Below are 25,479 nucleotides of genomic sequence, written 5' to 3'. Positions count from 1 at the left end.
GAAGTGTGAATCAGGTGGTATAGCGATACCAGACTTCAAACTATACTACAGAGCAATAGTAACAAAAACAGCATGGTACTGGTACCAAAACAGGCGGGTGGACCAAGGTACAGAATAGAGGACACAGAAACCAATTCACAAAACTTATATTTGATAAAGGGGCTAAAAGCATGCAATGGAGGAAGGATAGCATCTTCAACAAATGGTGCTGGGAAAATTGGAAATCCATATGCAACAAAATGAAACTGAATCCCTTTCTCTCGCCACGCACAAAAGTTAACTCAAAATGGATCAAGGAGCTTGATATCAAATCAGAGACACAGCGTCTGATAGAAGAAAAAGTTGGCTCCGATCTACATATTGTGGGGTCGGGCTCCAAATTCCTCAATAGGACACCCATAGCACAAGAATTAATAACTAGAATCAATAAATGGGACTTACTCAAACTAAAAAGTTTTTTTCTCAGCAAAAGAGGTAAATAGGGAGCCTACATCCTGGGAACAAATCTTTACTCCTCACACTTCAGATAGAGCCCTAATATCCAGAGTATACAAAGAACTCAAAAAATTAGACAATAAGATAACAAATAACCCAATCAACAAATGGGCCAAGGACCTGAACAGACACTTCTCAGAGGAGGACATACAATCAATCAACAAGTACATGAAAAAATGCTCAACATCGCTAGCAGTCAGAGAAATGCAAATCAAAACCACCCTAAGATACCATCTCACTCCAGTAAGATTGGCAGCCATTATGAAGTCAAACAACAACAAGTGCTGGCGAGGATGTGGGGAAAAGGGTACACTTGTTCATTGTTGGTGGGACTGCAAATTGGTGCAGCCAATTTGGAAAGCAGTATGGAGATTTCTTGGAAAGCTGGGAATGGAACCACCATTTGACCCAGCTATTCCCCTTCTCAGTCTATTCCCTAAAGACCTAAAAAGAGCATGCTACAGGGACACTGCTACATTGATGTTCATAGTAGCACAATTCACAATAGCAAGACTGTGGAACCAACCTAGATGCCCTTCAATAGACGAATGGATAAAAAAAAAATGTGGCATTTATACACAATGGAGTATTACTCTGCATTAAAAAATGACAAAATCATAGAATTTGCAGGGAAAAGGATGGCATTAGAGCAGATTATGCTAAGTGAAGCTAGCCAATCCCTAAAAAACAAATGCCAAATGTCTTCTTTGATATAAGGAGAGTAACTAAGAACAGAGTAGGGACGAAGAGCATGAGAAGAAGATTAACATTAAACAGGGATGAGAGGTGGGAGGGAAAGGGAGAAGGGAAATTGCATGGAAATAGAAGGAGACCCTCATGGTTATACAAAAGTACATACAAGAGGAAGTGAGGGGAAAGGGAAAAATAATACAAGGGGGAGAAATGAATTACAGTAGAGGGGATAGAGAGAGAAGAGGGGAGGGGATGGGAGGGGGGATAGTAGAGGATAGGAAAGGCAGCAGAATACAACAGACACTAGTATGTCAATATGTAAATCAATGGAAGTGTAACTGATGTGATTCTGCAATCTGTATACGGGGTAAAAATGGGAGTTCATAACCCACTTGAATCAAAGTGTGAAATATGATATATCAAGAACTATGTAATGTTTTGAACAACCAACAATAAAAATAAAAAAAAAAAAAAGAACTGGTACTAAGTCACCTGGTCCAATGAGAATCTACCCTGGCCACTCTCTGGACATCATGCTTCTTGCATAAAATAGTAAAAATGATATTTAAAAAAAATGTGGACTTAGAAATAATTTATATCATGGGTTTAATATTGTCTTTGACTTGAACCCTATTCTTTGATCAGGGAAGGAGACCACATGAGCTGTTGTAAGATTATAGCAGAAACACTTTTCAAAAGCATTCAGATACAGGTCCATGGGACAGAAAGCGTTTTTTTTTTTTTTTTTTTTTTTATGTTTCAATGAAAATAGTATTTAAATTTTTTTGTTCTTTAGAATTACTTTGCAGTAAGTAGAGAAAAGATCTCTGGTTCCTAATTTTTCTTATTATGAACACATTAAAGTACAAATTATTTCTAATTCAACAGAACAAAATAGTCAAAAGATCATTCTTTGAGGAGCATTGTAAAATTTAAAAAAAAAAAATCCATGAATGTGGAGAAGGTAACCACTAAGAGGAAAAGTTGCGATATGATTCAGTAAAACATTGGGATGGTTTTGCTGGTGATACTCAAACCTTAAACAAAACAAAGCAATATAAAATCCCAAGCCTAATGTAAGTGATCCTCCCAAGGCCCAGTTTACCTGTTGAACCAGTCGTCTGTGTAGCGAGGGTAAGGATAGGGGTCATTGCTGCTGAAGTCGTAACTTGCTTCGGCATTCTGAAAAACACAAGGTGTCTCATTAGGTCGGGAAAGCCAGCGGCACAGCAAAGTGAGACTGCTGTGAACACACTGTTTTATGTTTACAATCACCACCAGAGCGCTGTGCTAGTGTTCTGCACCGGACCAGCTCATGCAAAATTGTGACAGAGTTGAGACAGGGCCTCACTGTTCCTGGGAGCCTTCTCTCTTTTCTGTATGCCCTTGGCCTGGCTTCTTCCTCTCACTCCATTTCAAGTCTTCAAGGGCTGAGCAAATTTGAGCCCCAGTGTTCTCCAGACCTATTTTCATTTGAAGTCATGGTCCCCCTTGTGAGTTTGGCAGATTTCATCCAGAATTCAGGGCTGCTGATAACTTTGTTTGATACTTCTTGGACTGATGGCCAGAATGTTCTAGTTTTCATGTGACAGGCGGGAAGGGCTGCGGAGTTTTAGAGTTTCTCGGCTCACTTCCAGCTCCCTGTTTCAGACTGGCATAAGGCTCGTCTCCTTTCCCCTTATAGGATAGCTGTCCAAGCTCCTAATCTTGACTGCAATCGACCTCAGTTATTCACTCAATAAATACAATGAAGAGTCCAATACATGCCAGAAACATTGCTGAGAATGAAGTGCAGCCCTGGCCTCTCGCCTCTCGACATCTTTAGCCTAGTTAGTGGAACAAGCAGCAAAAGGGATCAAAAAATCAAACACACAATTGCAAACTGTGACAGGCATGTATTCTTACACTCTACAGTAGAAGGTGGGTGGGTACAACCTCAGTGAGAAAGTCTTATGTTTGTTTGTGCTGGGAACTGAACCCAGGACCTCACACAGGCTAGGCAAGCACTCTATCATGGAGCCACATCCCTAGCCCAAGGAGGGTGAAATTCTACGTAATCCTATACTTCTACTTTTCCACTGAGAGTCTTTCCACACATAAGTCAATTACATACTCTCTTGAGCAGTATTTAAGTTTCATGTTTATTTCATTTTACATTTAAGTCACTAGTTAGCCTTTTATCTTTGCCAATGATGAGAGGTGACCCATTATCATTTAGTGAATAATCCATTCCTTCCTCATTGCTTGCCTGGGGAGGCTGATCTCTGAAAGTTCCTTTCTTCTCCTCATCTTTGTTTTTGGGCTCTGCAATAAATACACCAGATTTCTTGGTTCACAGTACACATGGATCCAGGGAACACTGAGTTGGATTTGCATTCCAGCTTTGGTACCTCCTGATTCCAGGGTCCTGGGACATATTCATAAATTTTCCTCCTTGAAGAGCTAAAACACTTTAGTTTGGGACACACCTTGGTGTGTACACCTAATGTATTAGTGGCATAATGTTTTTAAGAGAAAATTGACTCATTCCATTAATATTTGTATTGATTTGGTGGGTCTCAAAAGGCTGCAAGTCACCAGTAGTTGTAATGATCAGCATGGTAGCTCAGGTCAAGTGTCCAGAATCTGAAAATCTGAAATCTGCAATTCCCAAATTGGAAACTTTTTGAGTGCTAACAGGACACCACAAGTGGAAAATTGCACACCTGACGTGATATGTCTGGTTGTAGTGAAAATATAGGTGCATTAAAGATATTGCATAAAATTACCTTCAGGGTAAATGCATAGGTATATATGAAACAGAAATGACTTTCATGTATAGACTTGGGTCCCACCCCCAAGATAGCTCATTATAAATATGCAAATATCTCTAAGTCTGAAAAGAAATCCCAAATTCAAAACACTGGTGATCCCAAGCATTTTGGATGAAGGTTACTCAACCTGTACTAATTTATTTAAATAAATGTATGTGGGCAGAAGTCACCTTGAAATTTGGCTCTGTCATTTTTCCTTGAATCAATGTTGTTTGTTTTATTGGTCCTGGGGATTGTATCTCTGGGGTGCTTAATCACTGAGCCATATGGTCAGTACTTTTATTTTTTATTTTTTAGACAACATCTTGCTAAGTTGCTTAGGACATTGCTAAATTGCTGAGGCTGACCTTAAACTGTATATGAAACAAAAATGACTTTCATGTATAGACTTGGGTGCCAAGTTCTTCTTCCTCAGCCTCCTGAGTCACTGGGATTATAGGCATGTGCCACCATACTTGGCTTTTCTTGAATCTTGAACACATATGTCCTTTATCTGTAATCTAGGTCTTCACCCAACTCCAGTTCACTAGAAAGGAAGTCCGTCTCCACTAGCCATAATGACTGGCAGGTCCCTAGTTTCTCTTTTCTTCCTCCACTTAGAGCCCAAATTACTTTCACTTGTGAAGTTTAATTCTGTATCTGTAGTACAATCCTTGTCTTTGGGGGAACCTCTCAGATTTCACGCTCTCTGCCCCCTTCCGCCTTGACTTCTTTTGAGATATTTGGATTTCAGTTCTTTTCAGGGATACTGTTTTAAAATTAAAACTTATTTCTCTTCCTTAGGTATATTCTGTTATCCTTGACCTTCTCTGAAGTTTTCAGAAATAAGAACATTCTTAGGTAGAGTTAATGGGGCAGGAATATTGAGAAAAGTACAACTTAATAATTTTCTTTTGGTCTTCAAGGTGAGGTTGCTACTTAAACAATAGAATTGGAAGAATCTTTGCTAAATCTGGTAAATAGAATGCTCTGATTATTTTAGGTTAAATTTTAATCTAAGATGAAGTGCGCCAGGATCCATGTCTCCTTTCTCATGCTTTTAGTCCTTCAAAGCTTAAGAACAATTCTAGAGACAGGGAGGGTAGAGACAAAACCTGAGTTGACCAATATCCAGTTTCTATCATCAGCACAATTAAGGTGGCAGATAGAAATTTAGTTACAGAGAAACAGAATTTCTGCACTTGATACTTAACTGCTGAGTGACTGAGTTTATAAGCGTTACACTCTGGCTTATTTTTCTGGCTCATAATTACCACTTGGGGCTGGGTTGAGGTCTCTTGGCTCTCATTCCTGACTCTGGAGAAGATGGCTTACCCTGAGTCGGTGGGGTATAGAAGGAGGGAGTAGGAAATTCTGACAGCAGAACTTCAAGCTGGGAACCCTTGAAACTCTACAGCCATTTTATTTATTTATCCATGTTTTTTTATTGGTGCATTTTAGCTGTTTATAATGGGAGATTTGTTGTCACACAGTTTATATACACACAACATAATAATATAATTTGACTCTACAACTATTTTTATAAAAAGAAGAAAGACCATGTGTCATCTGAGGTCAAATTTGCCTCTCAACATTGAAATAGATGACGACTTAGGAACCCTAATAATTTTGTTTTCTTTACAATGAATTTGATGACTAATGATTGATTCTTTGGGTAGTAGTCTGCAGTAAGCTTTAAGAAAAGCAAATAATTGTTCTTTTTTGGCTGTATTTTTTCTGGCTAGAAATCAAATGGTTGATAGCAAGAAAGAGCAGTGAGCATTTTTTTTTTCCCAAGAGTTCTGTTTATGCTTTTATGGTCAAACTGAATCATTTATTGATTCGAATTATAATGTCTCCTATAAAATTATTTGTGTACAAGAGTAAGTTAAACTGGTCTTGAATTATATTAGACTTTTCTATCATAGCCATCAACATGGACATTTGAGAGTAAGTAGCGTTTTGGTAAACAGAATGCTCTGATTATCTTAGGTTAAACTAGATGCTTCTTGTTTGTACTTGACTAACTTCTTTCTAAAATACATTACTCTATTTTCTTGCACTAGAAATCCTGTTTAGTGAACATGATTTAATCTTTGATGATTCAGGATCAGGATGATTCGGAGTCATCATTAAGAACTCGAATTATCACTGTATTATGTCACAGAAAGTGAGAAGATGGGTTGGATCCAAACTGACCTCAAGGCTTCCCTGGAAGTTATTTCTGGAAGAAACTTCTCATAATGGCTCATTTTTTTGCTTAAAGAAGTTGAATGCCGGGGGAATCCCCCCCCATCTCTGCTATTTATAATACTAAAGCTTAATTTCTGAATATTTGAATACATAGAAAACAAGATTATACTTGCTCTTGGCTAGAAAGTCTAATAATTATGGGTTTGGTCATTGTTTGCACTTTCCAAATAGATGGCCTGCCGGCATGCACACTAAGCTAAGAAAGGACAAGGGGAGTGCTTATTTTCACAAAGTCCTCTGTCTTGCTGTATCTGGAGCTGCATTTGTTGCACAGGCTGACCAATGGCATACTTCAGATGCTGCATCTGGTCTCACTGTGAAGCCTGGTGTGGAGGATGGACGGAAGTTCCTGAACCCAGTGATAACCAGGCCTACTGCTTTCACATCTTCAGAGAAGCTTCCGAGGCCCCTGAGATTGAATCTGGCTCTGAAACTGCCACCTTTATCTCTAAACCTGGAATTTATGTCTTTGGGACCAGTTTGCCCCTCTTGCTGGACTGCACAAGAGAATCTTGTGCAGGTACCAGCTTGTTGGAGGAGAAGAAGGAGAAACATTAAAGTCAGAAAGATCTGGTTTTTGGCCTTGAACTTTTTAAATTTTTATGTTTTGGGAATCACAGATTCCTCATTTTCAAAATGCAGATGATACAACCCTTACTACTTGGTTGCTGTGAGGGTGAAATGAAAGTATGATGGATTCAGTGTGGGCTTTCTCTCATCTCTTGCTTTTTTTGTGCCTTTCTCTTTCTTGGATCATTTTCAGCAGGAGTCACAAAATAGAGCCCATGGGTCGCATATGCCGCACCACTTGTTTTCTGTAAATAAAGTTTTATTGGAACACAGCCACATCTATTTGTTTACAAACTGCCTATGACTGTCTTTGCAACACAACGGCAGAATGAATAGCAGTACAGAGGCCCGCAAAGCTTGAAGAGTCCACTCTCTGGCCTACAGTTGGAAAGAGTTTGCCAATGTCTGACCCATGTCCTAGGGCACTTGTGCTCCCTGGAAGTCATCTGATGGCCTAAACTATAATATCTCATTCAGACCATGTCTTCCTGGGAAGTCTCATTTCATGGGAGATACCTGTCTTGTGTCCTGTCTGTCCTCTCTCAGTGGGCTGAGGCTGCTGTAAAGAATCTGATATAAGTCATGCTACATTAAGATATTTGAAGCTTATCCCTCTGGTGTCTCATATCAATCAGGGGTGAGTTGTCAAGTAACTTGCCACAGGCAGAAATGGGCTCAGTCCACAGAGGCATTGATGGAGGTCATGTAGAGGATTCTTCTATGGGGAAAAATATCACCACTTTTTTTTTTTTTTTTTTGGTACCAGGGATTGAATTTAGGAAACTTGACCACTTGACCACTGAGCCAGCCCTATTTCGTATTTTATTTAGAGACAGGATCTCACTGAGTTACTTAGCACCTGGCTTTTGCTGAGGCTGGCTTTGAACTCACAATCCTCCTGCCTTAGCCTCCCAAGATGCTGGGATTACAGGCATGCGCCACTGTGCTTGGCTTCACTATGGTTTTTATTATCCCACTGCCCATCATTGATTGAGGGCTCCTGCAGACCACGAACCTTCTAATTCTTCTTTCCACCCATTTCTTTCCAAGGTCAGAGCCTTGTCCTTGAGTGGCCCAGTGTGGCAGGTGTTTACAGTAAGCAGCCCTCTGGCATGCATGGGGTAATTGCCCAGGTGAGATGGATGCATTTGGTATCTGATGCACAGGCCTTATTCATCTCTCTCTCTCTCTCTCTCTCTGTCTCTCTCTCTCTCTCTCTCTCTCTCTCTCTCTCTGTCTCTCTGTTTTTCAATACCATGGATTGAACCCAAGCCCTCATGCATGCCAAGGCCTCATGCATGCCAGACAACTGCTGTACCATTGAGCTATATCTTCAGCCTCATTTTTCACTTTAAAAAGGTTACACTTCATTTGCACTCTGACAATACTGGGCTCTTGTAATAAGCTGTTACACTTAATATGGGCATCCGTGGATGTGATTGAACAGATATTTTTAGAGCACTGAGGGACAAACTCTGTGATCTGACTACACAAATGGGGAAGTAGTTTCTAAATCAGGGCTGTCATGTGCAGTTGTGACTTCCACAAGGTTGCTTGTCCAAGGAGAACAACTGGGGGCTGCACAGGGCTTGAGAAGCCAAGTGCTTTTGGGTAGGATTTTAAAAAAATTATTGGCCAGGCCAATGGAACTGCCCTTTTCTCATTTGCCTACTGGAGAGGGCATCTTTTCTAATTTGGTTGCCCAGAGGGAGGATGCTGTTTTGCAATTCACTCACTCACCTTTTTCAATTTTGCACAAATGCACTATGTATGTACCAACATGTCTATAAGCTACAAGAAATAGGCCTTTGTAGTTAGAGTCATATATAAGCCCAGACCTTGAAGATGTTGAACCACAGAGATAAAATGTTTTCTGTGAAACATCAACTAATACAAGACTTAAATAATATTTCAAACAAGAGGATAGGTGATTGTGATCATGAGTATAGCATGGCATGATTAATTGCCAATGCAATTCCACAGCTATAGGAATTCAGAACAAGAAACCACATCACATTTGTCCCTTTACTCTGGATTGCTACTTTCCCTGAAGGCATTTAACCAAATAACCCAGCTAGGAGCTGTGTAACAGTATTAGCTGAAATTGCACTGTGTTCATGGACTAATGAAAGAGAAATGAGCTTCCCTAGATAGATTCTCCAACTGCAACCATATTGCCCCAGAACAAAGCTCATCTGTATGGAAACTGAGCAGAAAAAAAAAAAAAGCCCAGTCCATTAGCACCTAAAGAATTTTGCTATCGAGCCCACTTGCATCTAATATGGTCATGCTTGAATGTTCCCAACTGTGCCTATTTTGATTTTCCTCAAATAATTCTCCCACATGCACTGGTTTAACGATAATGTTCAGCTCACTTTTGACTGAAAGCAACATTAAAGGGATTTATGTCTATATTAAGTCTGGCTGTAAAACTTAATGAAATTTCACATTTCTCCGGCACTTGAAAAATTAAAAGATGCGTAATCAGAAATTTGTTTGAAATCTTTCTCCTGTACACCTAAAGTTTCCAGAGTAGTTTATTGTTCTAGTGATAACAGCATTCTCTGGTTGTGGATTCGACAGCTCTCATCCTTCCTTCTTGCTCCTGGAAATTCTAGCAACTTCTCTAGTTATTGGAGCACTCTTCAGATAAGAGGATGATATGACCTCATAGTGAGACACATGGGATCATCATGTTCCAAGCCACTTCCTGGGCAACTGGACTTTTCTTACTTCCCAAGGCTGGGCAACTCAATCCTTTGGCCTTCATTACCATACACATCAGCTGATTTGTAAGATATTTTAAGCACTAAACATAAGAGGAGATAACAATAATAATAATTCCTAATGGTGAATGCAGTAACCAAAATTAAGAGTGCTTTTATTTTTTTCAAAGGAATTTTGGATCTCTTATTTTATTATATACCTCCCCAAACCCTGTGGGGTACATAGGAGGGAAGGAGTGGGCAGTTACTCTTAGCAACAGTCAAGACAGCTCCTTGGAGTCTTTCTGACAGTTATCTTTGCCTATCTATGTCTTCTTGGCTTGTCTCACTATTTTAGATGCTTGATGGAGCCTGTATTCAAGTAAGACTGATTCCCATGCATGAATTTTAAGATCTTCCCTAAAAGCATGAATTCTGGGGCTGACCCGATGTATTGAAGGGAAGAGAAACTTCTTAGAATTAATCTCCTGGAGCTGGCTCCAAGACAGACTTCAAAACTTGGGAGGAAAAATTTTACAGCCGTATTTGCATTACCTGCCACCTCAAATTGAGCATTTCTTTCAGTTATGGATGGAGTATAAACCATGGTATGATTAGCAGTACCTGAGAGCCTGTCACGAATACATATTTTCATACCACATTAGAATTGTTGCAGATATGCTGAAATGTCTTTCAGCACACCCCTACTTGCCTACTAGATTTTGTTATTTAGTGCATTAATAAAGAAGGACATTGGTTGCCATTTCATAAATGTATATTTTTAATCTTTTGACAACCATGAGTTAATACAGTTACCTTTCTTGGTGCTATGGTCTGAATGTTTGCTTCCCTTCAACATTCGTATGTTAAAATCTAATCCCCAAATGTGTTGGTAATTCAGAGGTGGGGTCTTTGGTGACTAGGGTCTTGAAGGTAGAGCTCTCGTGAAGGGATTAGCGCTCTATTAAAGAGGTCTGAGAGACTTGTTTGTTCCTTCTACCATGTGAGGACACAAAAAGGCACTGTCTATGGGGAACAAGTCCTCATTCAAAACGAATCTACTGGCAAAATCATTTTGGGACTTCCAGCTTTCAAAACTGTGAGAAATAAATTTTTGTTATTTGTAATTTTCCCAGTCTCAGGTATTTTGTTATGGCAACCCAAACAGATTAAAAAACTTGGTTACCCTCTGCGTTTTGATTTAACTACTTAAAATATTACTTTCAGAACAAAGGAACACAGGCATTTGTGTGCATGGTTGGTGTGCAAGTTGGTGTAATCTCTTTGAAGATAAATTCAGCAATATCTACCAAAATATAAAAATAAACTATTTGACCCAGTGGCCCCATCTCTAAGAATATGCCTTAAAGATATATTTGAAAGATGTGTGTGTTTAAATGTATTATGACAGCCATGATTATAATAGTGAAAGACTAAAAACAACCTAAATATCCCACACTGGGGATGAGTTATAAATTATAGTGCATTCATAAGATGCAAAACTGCAGCTCTGGCAAAGAACGAGACCTGAGGCCTGCAATAAACTCATTCCCAAGAAATATTGTTAAATAAAAAAGCCAATGTGTACAATGAGTGCATAATGAGTTCTCATTCACATAGAAGAAGGGTATATATTTAATGGTAAACATATAATGCATTCCTGCAAAGAATCACGGGAGCCTTTTTAGAGAGCTTTGGCATTTAAGTTAGTGTAAATTTTTGGGACATGATTACAGTAAGTAGCATATACTGAATGTTTATATTGTGCAAAAACTTTTTCAGATGTTTTATGTATAATAGCCTCTCCTTATAATGCCCTTATGTGGGACTCTTATTATTCTATGAGCAAGGAAATTGAGACACAGAGAGGTTGAATGCTTGCTCAAGGTCACAGAGATAATGAAGGATAAAGCAAAGATTTGGATGGAGGAGTCTGATTCCAGAGCCTTTCTTCTAACTAATGATACAATCGTTTCTTTGATATATTTATTTTTTACTGTGCATTATAGTTGTACATAATGGTGGGATTTGTTACATATTCTGACATTCACACAACAGAACAATATAATTTGGCCTGTAGCATTCCCCGGTATTTCCTCTTTCTCTCCCTTCTTTCCCCTCCTGTTGTACCTTTCTTCTACTTTACTGATGTCTTTTCAGTTTTCATAAGACTGGCCCTGCTCTCCGCCATCTTTCTTTTCCTTTTTCCTCTGTAGCTTTCACATATGAGAGAAATCATATGACTCTCGACATTCTGAGTTTGGCTTATTTTCCTTAACATAATGTTCTCAAGTTTCTCTCATTTTCCTGCAAATGACATAATTTCATCTTTCTTTATGGCTGAATAAAACTCCGTTGTATATATCTACCGCATTTTCTTTAATTTATCTATTGATAGCTACCTAGACTGGTTCCATAATTTGGCTATTGTGAATTGTGCTGCTCTAAACATGGGTATGGGTGTACTGCTAAAGCGTGGTGACTTGAATTCTTTAAAGTGGTGTAGCTGGGTCATATGGTGCTTTTATGCCTAGTCTTACTATGCAATCTTGTTTCTCAGCATTAAAATCATAACCACCGCATTCAACTACATGCGGTGTTCAAAAGAGAACAATAAATACCTAGCACGTTAAGAGAATAATTTAGTGCATTTACACCTCAGAGCATAAGTAGATCATTCTGTTTAAATCCAAGTATGTAAATTGAGCTAATAATTTAAACCCCCACACTGAGACCCACTTCACTGAAGAGTCAGGGAAGCACTCTCGTACTTTGTGGGGTTTCATTTATTTTTTTTAAAGCAGTTTTATTTAGTGAATTCTCTCTTCCAAGGTCGATATAATGCCTTTGAGGCCTAAACCGGCAAACAGTTCTCCAGTGAGAAAGTCAATCCTACTGCTTCTGACTACGGGATTCAATCCGTTTCTTTGTGCGCTGTTGATTATGCTCTTCCTCACAGAGGTAGGATTTTTTAAAACTAAAAATTCTAGTCTAGGTAGGACAAATAACATTGATGACTGGGTTCTTTAGAATCTGAAATCTTGGAAATAATTCCTTCTTTTGTTTCTTTTTCCTGGAACCTCTTCAGTACTATGTGGTGGCCCTTAGGTTTCTGAGCATGACATGAAACTCATTGGCTGAGATTGGAATTTCATAAGAAGCTGCATTAGTTTGGATCAGGAATGTCCACCAGAAACCCCTGCTCATGGTCCTATTGGGAGGGGGTGGGACCTTTAGGAGATGAAGCCTAGTGGGAGGATTTTAGTCATGGGGTCATGCCCTCAAAAGGGGATTGTGGGGCCCTTGTCTCTTCCTCTTTGTCTGTTTCACTTCCGGGCCATGAAGTGAGCAGCTCTCTTCTACCACACATTCCCCATCATTATATGCTGCCTCACCACAGGCTCAAAAGCAATGGGTCAATGAACCATAGGCAAACATCCCAAACTATGAATCAAAATATATTTTTCCTCTTTTTAAGTTGATCCTAACAGGTACTTTGTTACAGTAATGGAAAACTGACTGGCACAATGCTTACCTGTAGTGCTTAGTCCCCACCTTAAATAACCTTGGCATTGCAAGGCAGGACTGTGTCTCTTTTCAAAATACACCTTCATCATTCTTATTATGAAGGTGACTAAGTCTCTGTTAAGTGTTCCCATGGATTTAACACCTCCCTATACTGGTTATTCCTTCTCCTCCTCTGACAGAGGCAAACATTGGCAGACAAAAACATCCAGCTTCAGTTGCTTTCACGGTATTTACTTTGACAGTCAGTCAATATCCCCACATATGTCAGGGGATATTAGTCGTTTTGTTTTCTGTTTGAAATAGTGGTTTATAGTTTACTTTTAAAATATATGTATTTAATGTTTAAAAAGTGATTTGACTTAAGGAGACGTAATAGGTAAATAATACCACCAGTCACAAAAATCACAAAGGTGTGTTGTGACTGGTGAATGTTGGTGAAACCCTGTAACAATGTATTGGTAAAATTTATGGCTTTGACTTCTAGAGTTATCAGTGGAATCTGCTATTCAAGTGGTCCAAGAATTAAGTCTTTATATGAGAGATTTGTAAAAGTAATGGTAAAGACTTTCTGTCCTCAAATGTCATTCTGCCCCTCATCTTTTTGACATAGCTTCAGTACTTTACATTCTGTAGATGTAGGTCTTCAAAGGTCTCCATTCTTTCATGCATTTAGCCAATTGCTTATTATTTATTTATTTTTACTGAACAAACATTTATCGATTACCAGTCATTGTGCAATAGCAAGTCAGGATACCCTTAGCTGGGGTATCCTATTAACTCTCTTGAGCTAATATATTAGATGCAGAATTTTTAAGGAGGTCAGTTAACAGTGGTTCCTAACTCATGCAGCACAAGAGAATTTCCCAGAGAGCTTTTGGAAGTACAAACACTTGAGCAACTCCTTGAATTCTGATTTATTGAGTAGGGCTTAGACATCAGTAATTTAAAACACATCAACAAAACCTCTTCAATTTTTTTTTGGTAGTGAGGATTGAACCTAGGGGCACTAACCACTGAGATATGTACCCCAAGCACCCACCTTTTAAAAATTTTTCATTTCGATACTGGGTCTTGCTAACTCGCTGAGGCTGGTCTTGAACTTGCAGTTCTCCTGCCTCAGGCTCCTGAGCCTCTGGGATTACAGGTGTGTGCCACCACACCTGGCTCAAGGGATTCTGATGTACAGCCAAGGTTGAGGACTGTTGAGCTAACACTTTTGTTAATAGCACAGATTATTTGCTAATAACACACCTGATTGCTTAAAGTGTGGTCTGTGGACCAGTACCACTGGTATTACCTGGGAACTTGTTAGAGGTGTGGAGTCTCAGGCCCTATTCCAGAGGGGCTGACCCTGCATTTTAACAGAGTCGCCAGATCATTCCCTCTTATGTGTTCAGTTGGTGCCAGGTTTGCCTTTGGCTTCCTCACTTCCTCTTTATTTCTCCACCATCAACCTCCTATCATCATCTTCTCCCACTTTTCTCTTCTCCCACTTCTACCTAGACTTTTTGAGAGGAAGAAATTGAACTTGATAAGCCATCCATATCTCAGCATGAATAAATTCATTCCATTGCCCTTCCCAATATTATTTGCTTTTGAAGGAGAGAATGGGCAGTGGAAAAAGCTAAAGAATGCAATCTCTAATAATAAAAATTAAAAGACAGAATTTTGGGAGGATCAAGAACGTTTTGCCGTTTTTCCTATTGAAGTTCTTTCTGTGAGAAAGGTGAATTCTTAAAACAGCCATCCCAATGGATTTTTTTTGTTGTTCTGAAAGAGAGGGCTGATGCGCCCAAACAAAACAAAACAAAACAAAAAGTAAGATAAAGCGTGTGATTACTATGTATAATATTGAATTTACTTGCTTTTGGCAGGTGAGGGCTGTTGGGGGAATTAATTCTGTAAGAAACCAGAGTAGAAGTTCAGAGTGAAAGGTTTCCTGCTATTAAATAAATTTTGATGAATATTAAGGTCTGCATTATTTTTGCCTCCTGCTGCTTAAAATAAAGTTTCTGTCAAAACTTTAAAAATACATTCAATTATAGACAAATGAAATGCCAAGCTGCATTAACAATAATAGGAGTTGAAACATTCCTTTTAGAATGTGTTTATATCTCAGTGAATGCTCCCCCCCCCCATCCTTTCTCTTTTCTGAAAAAGAAAGGACATATTCTCTGGACTCTTAACACATGGTATAGGCAAACTAAAGCGAACACTATTGTGAGCTGTGATTTGGACTTGGTAAAAATGAAGGGGCACATAGGTATCCATAAGCACGCTGTGATTCCGTGTGCAGTCCTTGCTTGGCCTCACCGTCCAAACTTGACCTCTTTGAGGATCTATAGACCCGACTGAAGCAGATCCAAGCTTATGACCTATCCCACTTGGGTGACTGCCCCAGAGCTGGTCCATTCTCCCAGCCTTGTGCTAGCTCTGCTGGATTTCTCCAGTTTCCTTCATTGCTGAGGTCTATCTGTGCCGCCCACGATGGCAAACTTGACCTTGAGCGAGCCCTATCAAAGTGACTTTTACACAGTGCTTCTTTTGTAACCGGGTTCTTTTAACTTTCATGAAGGCATTACCTACCTTCCCTTCCCAAACTACCTTGAATTAAATTTATTTCTTAAGGAAAAAAAAAATAAAAAAAGCCACTTGGAGCAAGTGCTGTGAGTGATAGTGAGGCACTATCACTTCAATACCCATCCTCCTAAGAAGAGGGTGATGCAGAAGCCCTGGATAATTTGAGGTCGAAGGAAAAGATGGGATGTGGGTTTTAGAAAGGCAGGGGAATTGAGCCTTGATAACGAAATGAGAAGGCGGCAGGGTGCGCGATCTCTCAGGGTGTCTGCAGGGGTTTCCTCTGGGACTTGGGACAGAAGGAGGTCAGTCAGCCCCTGGTTGGGTTTAACAATAGCCTCTGTTATGGAACTTGTGGGGTGCCAGGTGGAAGGGGCTGGGAGGAGCTGGCTCAAAAGGCGATTCAAGCCTGATTCTTGCAGTCCCACAAAGACGGAGTGTGCTGTCAAAGCCCTGCAATAGCAACCGTGTAAATCAGCGCAAGGAGAGCGGAGACACGGCTCTGGAAAAGGAATCAGGAGATAATGTAGCAGCCAGGGTCTAAATTTGTGTTGTCAAGGTGACGAGGTACAAGTTAATTTGTGTTCCCCTCCTTTTGACTGGGTGTTCTCTGATGCTCTAGACATTATTCAAGGTTGTTTCTAGCCCGGTCCCCTCTGTAGGTGTTCTGCCCGCTTTTGAAGGGCAGGTGAGGTCAAGGCCACTACCTTTGAGCCCAGATGTCCTGGGAGAGATGGAGACACTAATTTATCCCTGCCTCTCCCACCCCCAGACTGATTACACAACTTCAATATCACCTGCCTTTCCTTTTATATCCCTAAAAATAGCAAAGATGAGTTCATTGATAGCTGAGTCACCTCATCGAAGGGGTAGATCTGTCCAAATATCATTTATTGGAGATTTTATCTTAAGCACATCTTACACAGTGTTTTTCCCTCCTGTCAAAACATGGTTATATGGATAATAAATATACCACACAGATAGCTGCTAGGATCTACACACACGCTTTATGTGCAAATTACCTATTGTAAGTTCAGCACAAATTAGTCTCATTTGAACCTCAGAGCAGTTTTGAGAATTGAGGATTGTAACTCCCAGGTGATAGATAAGAAAACAGACTTTCATTGAGGTTGTGGGATTTGCTCAAGGTTTTTCATCTTGAAGTGGTTGAGATAGTACTAGAAATGAGATCTTCTGATTCAGAAACACACTATCTTCTCTCTGTGCTATTTACAAAGCATTCTGATGATAAAGGTTTTTTTTTTTTTTTTAAAAAAAAAACGTTTATGAGACTACAAGTATCTTGCTTAGCCCAGCACTGTGATCCTGAGTGGGATTACCCAGACCTAAAAGACATTAAATGGCCTCAAGACTGAGGCTAACAACAGGAGGAGGGAGACTCAGTGCTTTGGGTTCCCACCCACTTTCCCACCCAGAATAACTCAAAAACTTGTGAGCTATCTTCTTGCTTGTTTCCTTTGGCTTCAAACAGTTCATCTCTGCCTTGGTGATCCTCCAGGATGATCATGCTAAAAGGAGAAGATGCACGTAAGGGTCATGGCTTTGGGAAATGAGTGGAATGGAAACTTGAGGGACATTGTAAATATCTCAGTGTTTATAGCTAAAAAATAAATGCCAAGTGGACCAGTCCCCTTTCATGAAGAAGTTGTTTGAGTTCTGCCTTTGAATGAGACTGATTTTATGTTGTTCTCTTCTAATGTAAAATGTGACCAAACACAAAAGACAAAGCCAAACCAAAACCAAACACTCAAACCAAAAAAACCTGATCCCCAACTGTTCCTTTCATAGCTATTCACTATTTTAATTGGTTTTGAAGCAAAAAAAAAAAAAAAAAAACCATCTGTGATGGTAATCCAACTTCAGAATTCCTAAACTGTGGAAAAGTGATTACAGCTTTCGTTTGGGGCTAAGCCTACACCTTATTAAGATAAGATGGAACACTAGTATCCACAGGAATCGCTCAATCCCTTTGTGTGTGGGGGTTCCAGCAGGTGGTTGAGATAGTACTAGAAATGAGATTGGTTCCTTGGGAAGGGAACACTCTGCTCTAGACCTTTTCCAGGTGACACCGTATGACTCTTGGTGCGCCTTGGCATCCCCGCTACCACCATCATTCTTGGTGTTTGAAAGAACCAGGAGAGCTCCTAGGTCCTGCCTTGCCTTCTCCTCCCACGACTCCCCTCAACCCAACAACTCCAGTTCGAGTACATCTCGGCCTCTTCTTTGGCCTTCTTATAACCCAGAATGGTGACCCTGTCAAAACCGCAAAGGCCAGTGGCTCATTCTCCCCCTTCTGCTTCTCTTATTCTCTAGTCACCAGTGCACCTCACTGGGGCCTGCATAGGACCCACGTCTACTCATTTTCTTTCTTTCTTTTTTTTTTTTTTTTTTTTGAGGACTTCTCCAATCACTTTGCACTTTCTCTCAACATTGGACTTCATCCCCCAGAGCTTTCCATATTGAGTTCTCACTTCTTAGCGCCACACTCAAGGCCAAGTCCACCGTCTTTATTGCCACCAATATGTTGAAGCTTAGAGGTCAACAAACTTTTCTGGGAAAAGGTCCAGATGGTAAATATTTTAGGCTTCGTGGGTCTTATGTTCCCTGTCGCAATGACTCACATCTAGCTTTATAGTGGGAAAGGAGTCATCAATGGTATGTAAATGGGTATTACTGTGTTCCCATGAAATCTTATTTACAGAAAAGAAAAAGATGAAAAAAAGAAAAACAAAGAATAAAAAACAAAAAACATGAGTAGGCAATAGTTTAGGCAAACGATATATTGAAGTCTTAACTCAGACATGGAAGCCCAACTGGCCTGTCCCCACCAGGAAATGTGACCTCATTTGGATACAGTGTCTTTGCACATGTAAAGAGAAGATGAGGTCTTACTGTGTCCTGAATTCAATTGGCAGCCTCATACGAAAACCATGTGAGAGACAGCGTCACAGAGACAAGCCGAGAGGAAGACACAGATATAGACTGGGACTGTGATTGGAGCGATCCATTTTCCACCACTCCGGTCATATTTCACCACTTAAATATGGGCAGTTCCAATATTTGGAACTGGGCAGATTAGCAGGAGGTTCTAAACTGTTAGCCTCTTGGAAGCATTAACCTTTAATATTTAACTTCTCGTTACTTGTATATAGTAAATGTAGGTATCCCCCAAACTCCTTCTTTTTCCTAAAGTGTTAGTATCATACCACTCTTACTTATATCACACTTAGCTACGTCAGTGTTGTAAGCAGCATTATTTGCATATTTTAATTGCATTTTGCTGTTTTTATTTTAGAAAAATAAGTGGAAAATGGGGAGATGAAATAAGCTGACACTAGAGATAAAAATAGAGGTATTAAAAATGCGATAAAGTTGAAACAAGATAGAAATCATTAGGTGTGTTGCAAATAGCAAATCTGCAGCCCCAATCAAATACACACTGGATTGAACTCAGCTGTGTTCTGTTGTGATAGGACAGAATAAAAATTTTGAAAATATTCTGTTTGAAGATGAATCACAAAAAAAATTATTTCTAAGACTTAAAATAAGGATTGCATAATTATGATAATTTTAACTTTTTAAAAAAGCTTTCTTTGGGAACATAATCCTCCATGATAAATGCACATTTAGTGTTTGAATTAGTGAGCTGCACATATTTTAAAACAACATTCAAGTGGAAAAATAATCAGAATTTCATTTTAAAGTTTTTCATTCAGTTTAAAATATCTCAAGATCTTTTTGCTTAGAAATCTTTATGAAAATTTTAATATACAAAAACTGATAGGAAAACAAAAGGAAGTGAAGTGTCTTTGCTTAGCTTGATACAGGACCTTAAGTAAAAATGGACGAGCTATTTTCCAGACTCACTGAGTTGAAGGCATCAGTCCACAGCCTGAACTCCTCATCTGATGCTGGAGACAGAGCTGGGATGGATGGCCAGACAAGACCAGGCCACAACCTGATCACGCCTACACCAATGCTGCATAAACAAGAACAACGTTCAGAGGAGAACTCTTTCAACCCCAGGAGCAACTGAACTTCCAGATATATTGAAGTCTTAACTCTGACATGGAAGCACAACTGGCCTGTGGGACAGTTACATTTTCTAGAGAATAAATAGCATTGGTTTAATATATGACCAAGAAATCCCCAGATATAGGAAATCTTAATTCCACACACACTGGGTGTGAATATATATGAAGATTTGATTTCTAATTACTCCAACTGCAAGTCACTCAAATGTCCCCAAGTGTAGAATGATAAACTGTGATACATTACATGATGAAATATTATGTGGCAATAAAAAGGAAGAAGTTCTTATGCATAACCATAAGGACGAATAATACATGAATGAAAAAAAGCTAGACTAAAAAGTCTATGCAGGGGGTGGGGGGAATGGGAGTCTGGGGGTATAGGGGGTATATTTCAGGTGCATGGCTGAAATCCCAGCCGCTCAGGAAGTTGAGGCAGGAGGATCACAAATTCAAAGCCAGCCTCAGGAAAAGCAAGGTGCTAAGCAACTCAGTGAGACCCTGTCTCTAAATAAAATACAAAATAGTGCTGGGGATGTGGCTCAGTGTTTGAGTGCCCCTGAGTTCAGTCCCTGGTACACGCCCCCCTGAAAAAAAGGTCTTTCTCGGGGCTTTTGGTATAGCTCTGTGGTAAAGCACAAGTTTAGCATGTATAAGTTCCTGGGTTCAATTCCCAGTTCCCTCCAAAAATAAAAACAAAAAACCAAATGCTATCAAGAATATGACTCTATTTATACAACAGTCTAGAAAAGACAAATCTAGGACTAGAAAGCAGATCTGTGGTTGCCAGGGACAGAAGGTGAGGCTGGGGAGGGGTTGACCACAAACGGCTACATGAAGGAATTTTTTGGGGGGAGAGGATGGGGATGCTCTGTTTTTTGATCAGGGAGTTGTTTACATGATCTCATGTGTCTGTCAAAACTCACAGAATGGTGTGCCGAAAGAGAAAAATTTTACTTTATGTAAATAAAAAGTGAATTAAACATAGCAATTGGCTACAAGACTAATTTTATGTGATAATGAATAAAGATAATGCTCTCATCTTGGTAGAGAATTATGGATGCTTTTCCATTGTAATTTTGGAATGCATTGCTTTTTCTGTTAAATCTTTATTTTTGTTTATTCAAAAGAACTATTTTTAAATAGTTAAATATTTTTTCCTTTTCTTTTTTGGTGTTGAGGATTGAACCCATGGCCTTGTGCATGCCAGGTGAGCACTGTACCACTAAGCTACATCTTCAGCCCACAACTAACTTGATGACTGGGTAGGTCACGTATTCTTTCTGACTTGGTCAGCAAGATGCTAAGGTGCTGCCTTGGAGTTCTTCCGTTCTGGACATTTTATCATAGGAGCAGAAATGCTTAGTTTCCTTTAGGGTCCTATTCTCTCAGTTTCAGAAAGAATTGAATTCTAATCCTTACCAAATTACTCCCTGGATAATTTGTGATTTTCTCAGGAACATTTTTTTTTTCTTGTTTTGATCTCCAAGAGAGGGTAAATAAAATGGAAAGAATATCACAAGAGTCAAAGACCGTCCAACACCCTTGAAAAGCAGAGTTGGAGCGGACCCTTCAGTTGGTGCTGGTCTGGAAGTATCATTTCCTGAAGGATGAGCTGTAGGATATGGGAGGGGGCTCTTTTGTGTGCCTCAGCAGGATGGAGCGGTTCTGTTTCTGAGAACGCAGCCCACATTTGGAGAGTGGGGGCTGTATCCGTTTCCTGGTCTGGCTCTAGCCTCGTTACTCAGCATTTAAGTCGGGGCTTTGCTGGCAAGGAAGGTCCTCTGCAATTCATCTTCATTTCTGATTAATTATGGCAATTGACACAACACTGTTTCTATCCCTAAATCTATTAACTAGCAAATGTTCAAGCCATAGCCTCTTAACTCTCATTAATCTCATTGCTCAAGAGGTCTTTTTTTTTTTTTTTAAATTATGTGTTTTATTTCCTCACTATGGAAATTTCAAGTCAGCAGTAAAATCAGGGACATTTTGGCTTCAGCTCCAACTCAGCTTTCCAAGGATGTTGGACAATCTGAATATTGGGACATTCTTTTTCACTTTATTTTTCCCTCTTTTTGAGATCAAAATGAGAAAGCTGCTCCTGGGAAGACTGTATTATCCAGCGAATAATATTTTAAGGTTTATCAAAATTAAAATTGCATGTACGCCTTGGCCCAGATATTTCGCTTCTAGGAATTTATTCTAAAGGGATATAGTCACATAAGGATTCAGAGATCTGTATTCAAGAAAATATATTCATCCTGTGGTTTATAATAGCAAAACTTTGGGGGAGAACCAAGATGTCAATCATTAGAGGCTTGGTTAAATAAATTATCGTGTGTCCATCCTGTGGGAGAGAATATGTTGTTAAATAAAGGAACAGGTTGCACAATAAGATGTATTGTATCATTTCAGTTTTGGAAGAAAAAAAAATCTGGAAGGATCCACGTAGAATTGCCACATCGCCAAAATTGGAAAGTGAGTGGGATTTATAGAGGAGGAAAAAAAGGAGAGGAGAGAGGAGGGGAAATTGCAGTTTTTATTTTATCTATACTTCTGTAATGTTTGAATCTTTTCAAGTTGAACAAGTGTTGCTTCTATATTAAAAATGCAAATATAAAAAAAGAAGAATGACGCTTTTCTAAGAATCTGGTAACCAGGCTTAAACAAGACCCTTGCAGCCTGTACAGTGACAGGAGAGTTTCTAAGCGCCTTGACTTCTCTTATCTCTTTTCTGCTTCTGGTAACCTGGGGAGGGAGGTGGGCAGATTGAAAAGCTTAAGTCTCCAGGACATGAGCTGATGTCACTCTCATTCTTCCTACGTTCCCAGGGCATCTTCAGTAGTGACCACTTTCTAAATTGGTTTTCTTTTGCTAATAGGTTTTTTATTTTTTTAAATTGCATTTTTTCTTTAGGTATGATTTACGTATCACATCTTTAAAAGACGTGATTTTAAATGTGCAACTTGATACATTTTGGAAGTCTATGCACCTATGCAAACATCACTCCAACCAAGATACAGAACATTTTCATCACCTTGAAGAGTTAGCTCACTACATACTGTCCTTCTTTGTTCACCTCCACCTGTCTCAGGAAACCGCTGCTCTGATCTCTATCACTGTGTCTTAATTCCACCTGTTTTAGAACTCCCTGTGAATGGAGGAAAACAGGTACTCTTCTGTGATGGCTTTTAACTAACACAAAGTCTTGGGATTTGCCTATTTTCTTGTATTTGTTAGTAGTGTTTTCCTTTTGTTGTGGAATAGTATTCCATTGTATGAATAAATCACAATTTTATTTACCCATGTACTTATTGCTGGGCATAGGAATGACTTCCAGTTTTTGCTAATATGCATTTCATTTCTCCCAGGCACATCCTTGGGTGTGGGATTTCTGCTTGTATGCTAAGTGTGTGTTTGATTTGGTAAGAAACTGCCAAACCTTTCCCCAAGGGGATTGCTGCACTGGACATTCTCACTAGCAATCCATGAGGTGGCTGGTAGGTTTTGCCCTCACAAAAACTCGCCCTCAGGCCTGTCTGTAGATGTTTGCCTCTGGAGGGTAGGCCACAGCACGCACTGTACTGAGGCTTTCCTCATTCCAGTCACTAAAGAAACACAGGTCTTGGTTCTTTCCCCACCAGCTGGATCCAGAAGACTTTTAGCTGGTAGTCTCTGGAGCTACAAAATCTAAGAAAACTCCAGACCTGACCATAAATATATTCAAGACCTTTCCAAATACCAAAGAGCATTTTTCTTCAGGTTCAGTTAATACTTGTTTTTCACTTGATAGATCTCCCTTTCTTTCTGCATTCTTTCCATGTATCAACGGGTGTGGGCATATCCCCTATATCATGTATATCCTATGTTATCATATACCACATATCTCCATATCACACCTGTGTGAACTGATGTCTCTTGCTATTCCTTCTGAGATCTTTTGCTATTTGCACATCCAGGTCCAACATTTCTCAGGGCATGCTGAGCCTACCATGGGCTTTGTATGTAGGGTCATAGGTATGGGTATCTATTTTGGCAAGTGAGATTTTCAGTTATAGTAGTGACATACAGTTAACTTTAAAAAAGGTATATTAAGTTAAAAAAGCAAATTGAGAGAAAATGATTTAATAAATAAATGCACAGTGGGTCATAAGAATCCTGATTTGATTTCACATTTAGAAAAACCTCATCTCTAGTACAATTCCTCATTAGCTATTAAAGACGCTTCGAGCAGCTTGGTTGATCATAATAATCAAAAGTGATTTACTAAGCACCCGTTGTCACTCAGGATATAATGAGCCCCAAAGTAGATATGGGTCTCTGCTTGGGACTGAACATCAATGATACTGTTACTAAATATATTCCTGACAAAATCTTTGTAACATCTAACTCTCCATGATATATAAAAAATCTGGGCATCCAATTAATTTCCAGATCAGTACTCTGTGCTTTCTGATTAAGCATCATAAATGCTATTCAGAGCTCTCCGTGGGTTGGTCTGAGTTCCTGCTGATGGTGGAGGGAGGTATATGGCTCTATGATGATTCTGCATCTGTATATCTCATTGACAAGACCCCTTTCAGGGCCCTAGTGCCTGGTCTTACCAGGTGTCTAATGAGGTCTGTGCTATTTGACAGTGTTCAATCTGCTCTTTTTGGAGATACCTGTGTTGTAGATATCATCTTAAGTGCTTCTGAGTCCCCCCCACCCCCACCCCAGAAAGAGGGAAGTAATATTTAGTGTCTCCTAAACTTGAGGTACTTTACATTCTCTCTCTCTCTTTTTAAGCTACAACTGTTCTTTTGCAAATGAACTTTCTCCCAGAAAAGCCCCCCTGTATGTTCTCCCCGTTTCCATTCTTGCCCACCCCAGTCCATCTCCGTAGCAGAAAGGTCTTTGAAAAATGCCAAATCTAGGCACATTATCTCCCATTTCCTTCAAATCCACATAAAAGGATCAAATCCTTTTGACCTTTCGATGAAGTTGCAAATTCTTATGGCTCACACTCCTACACCACCGATGATTCTTTTTCTACTTCTCTAGTGTCATCTCATGACATTTTCTTCCTAGATATATTTCTCTCTTCTCCCAACACACACACACACACACACACACACATACACACACTAGACTTTCTCAGATCACTGAAAGAACTAAGCATATTCCTGCCTCAAGACCTTTTGCTGCCATATACCTGGCTCAGTCCTCCTTACCCTAGTGCATCAGTGTAGGGATCTCTTCCCCAGGGGAGCACTCCTCCACCGAGCAGCCCAGATGAAGTCCCCCATTTGAAACACATTGATAGCACTCAGTCAATACTGAGTTCTTCTATGCTCTAGCATGTGACAGGATTCTCTTTCTTTTTTTAAGGCTTAATAAAAATCACACGAGATACCACATTTTGCTTATCCATTTACCTATTGATAAACCTTTGGGGTGATAAACCTTGTTGATAAACCTTGGCTATTGTGACTTGGTCTTCTATGAACACAGGTGTGCATTTTAACTTTTTAAAAAATAAGTTTTAGCTGAAGGTGGACACAATATCTTTATTTTATTTTTATGTGGTGCTGAGAATTGAATCCAGTGCCCAACGTGTGCCAAGCAAGCATTCTACCACTGAGCCACAACCCCAGCCCTACATTGTAAATTTTTAAATACTTATTTTTATCTTGTCCATTAGAATTGTCTTCCTTGGGCATGTTTTATAATGTACGTAGTCCATCATTTTGTTAGCAGTTAATACACTGTGTGAATGAATAACTCTGCATACATGGGGAGAGAATGCTGAATTTTTATAGTCTGATGTGT

General features: G+C 39.5%; 1 protein-coding gene across 2 annotated transcripts in view; it reads right to left on the bottom strand.

Moving 5' to 3' along the window:
* Window positions 1–25,479, bottom strand: part of PCSK2 (proprotein convertase subtilisin/kexin type 2) — a gene marked incomplete at both ends in the record, with an annotated part of 264,335 nt that overhangs the window by 56,903 nt on the left and 181,953 nt on the right. For both annotated transcript variants that reach the window (XM_081293243.1, XM_081293244.1), the window contains one exon: window positions 2,294–2,370. In XM_081293243.1, the coding sequence (XP_081149369.1) occupies window positions 2,294–2,370 (77 nt within the window). The remainder of the gene's footprint in view (window positions 1–2,293; window positions 2,371–25,479) is intronic.

The sequence above is a fragment of the Spermophilus citellus genome, assembly GCF_964194105.1.
Source record: "Spermophilus citellus genome assembly, chromosome: 4".
NCBI lineage: Eukaryota > Metazoa > Chordata > Mammalia > Rodentia > Sciuridae > Spermophilus > Spermophilus citellus.
This window is presented reverse-complemented; position numbering and strand designations above follow the sequence as displayed.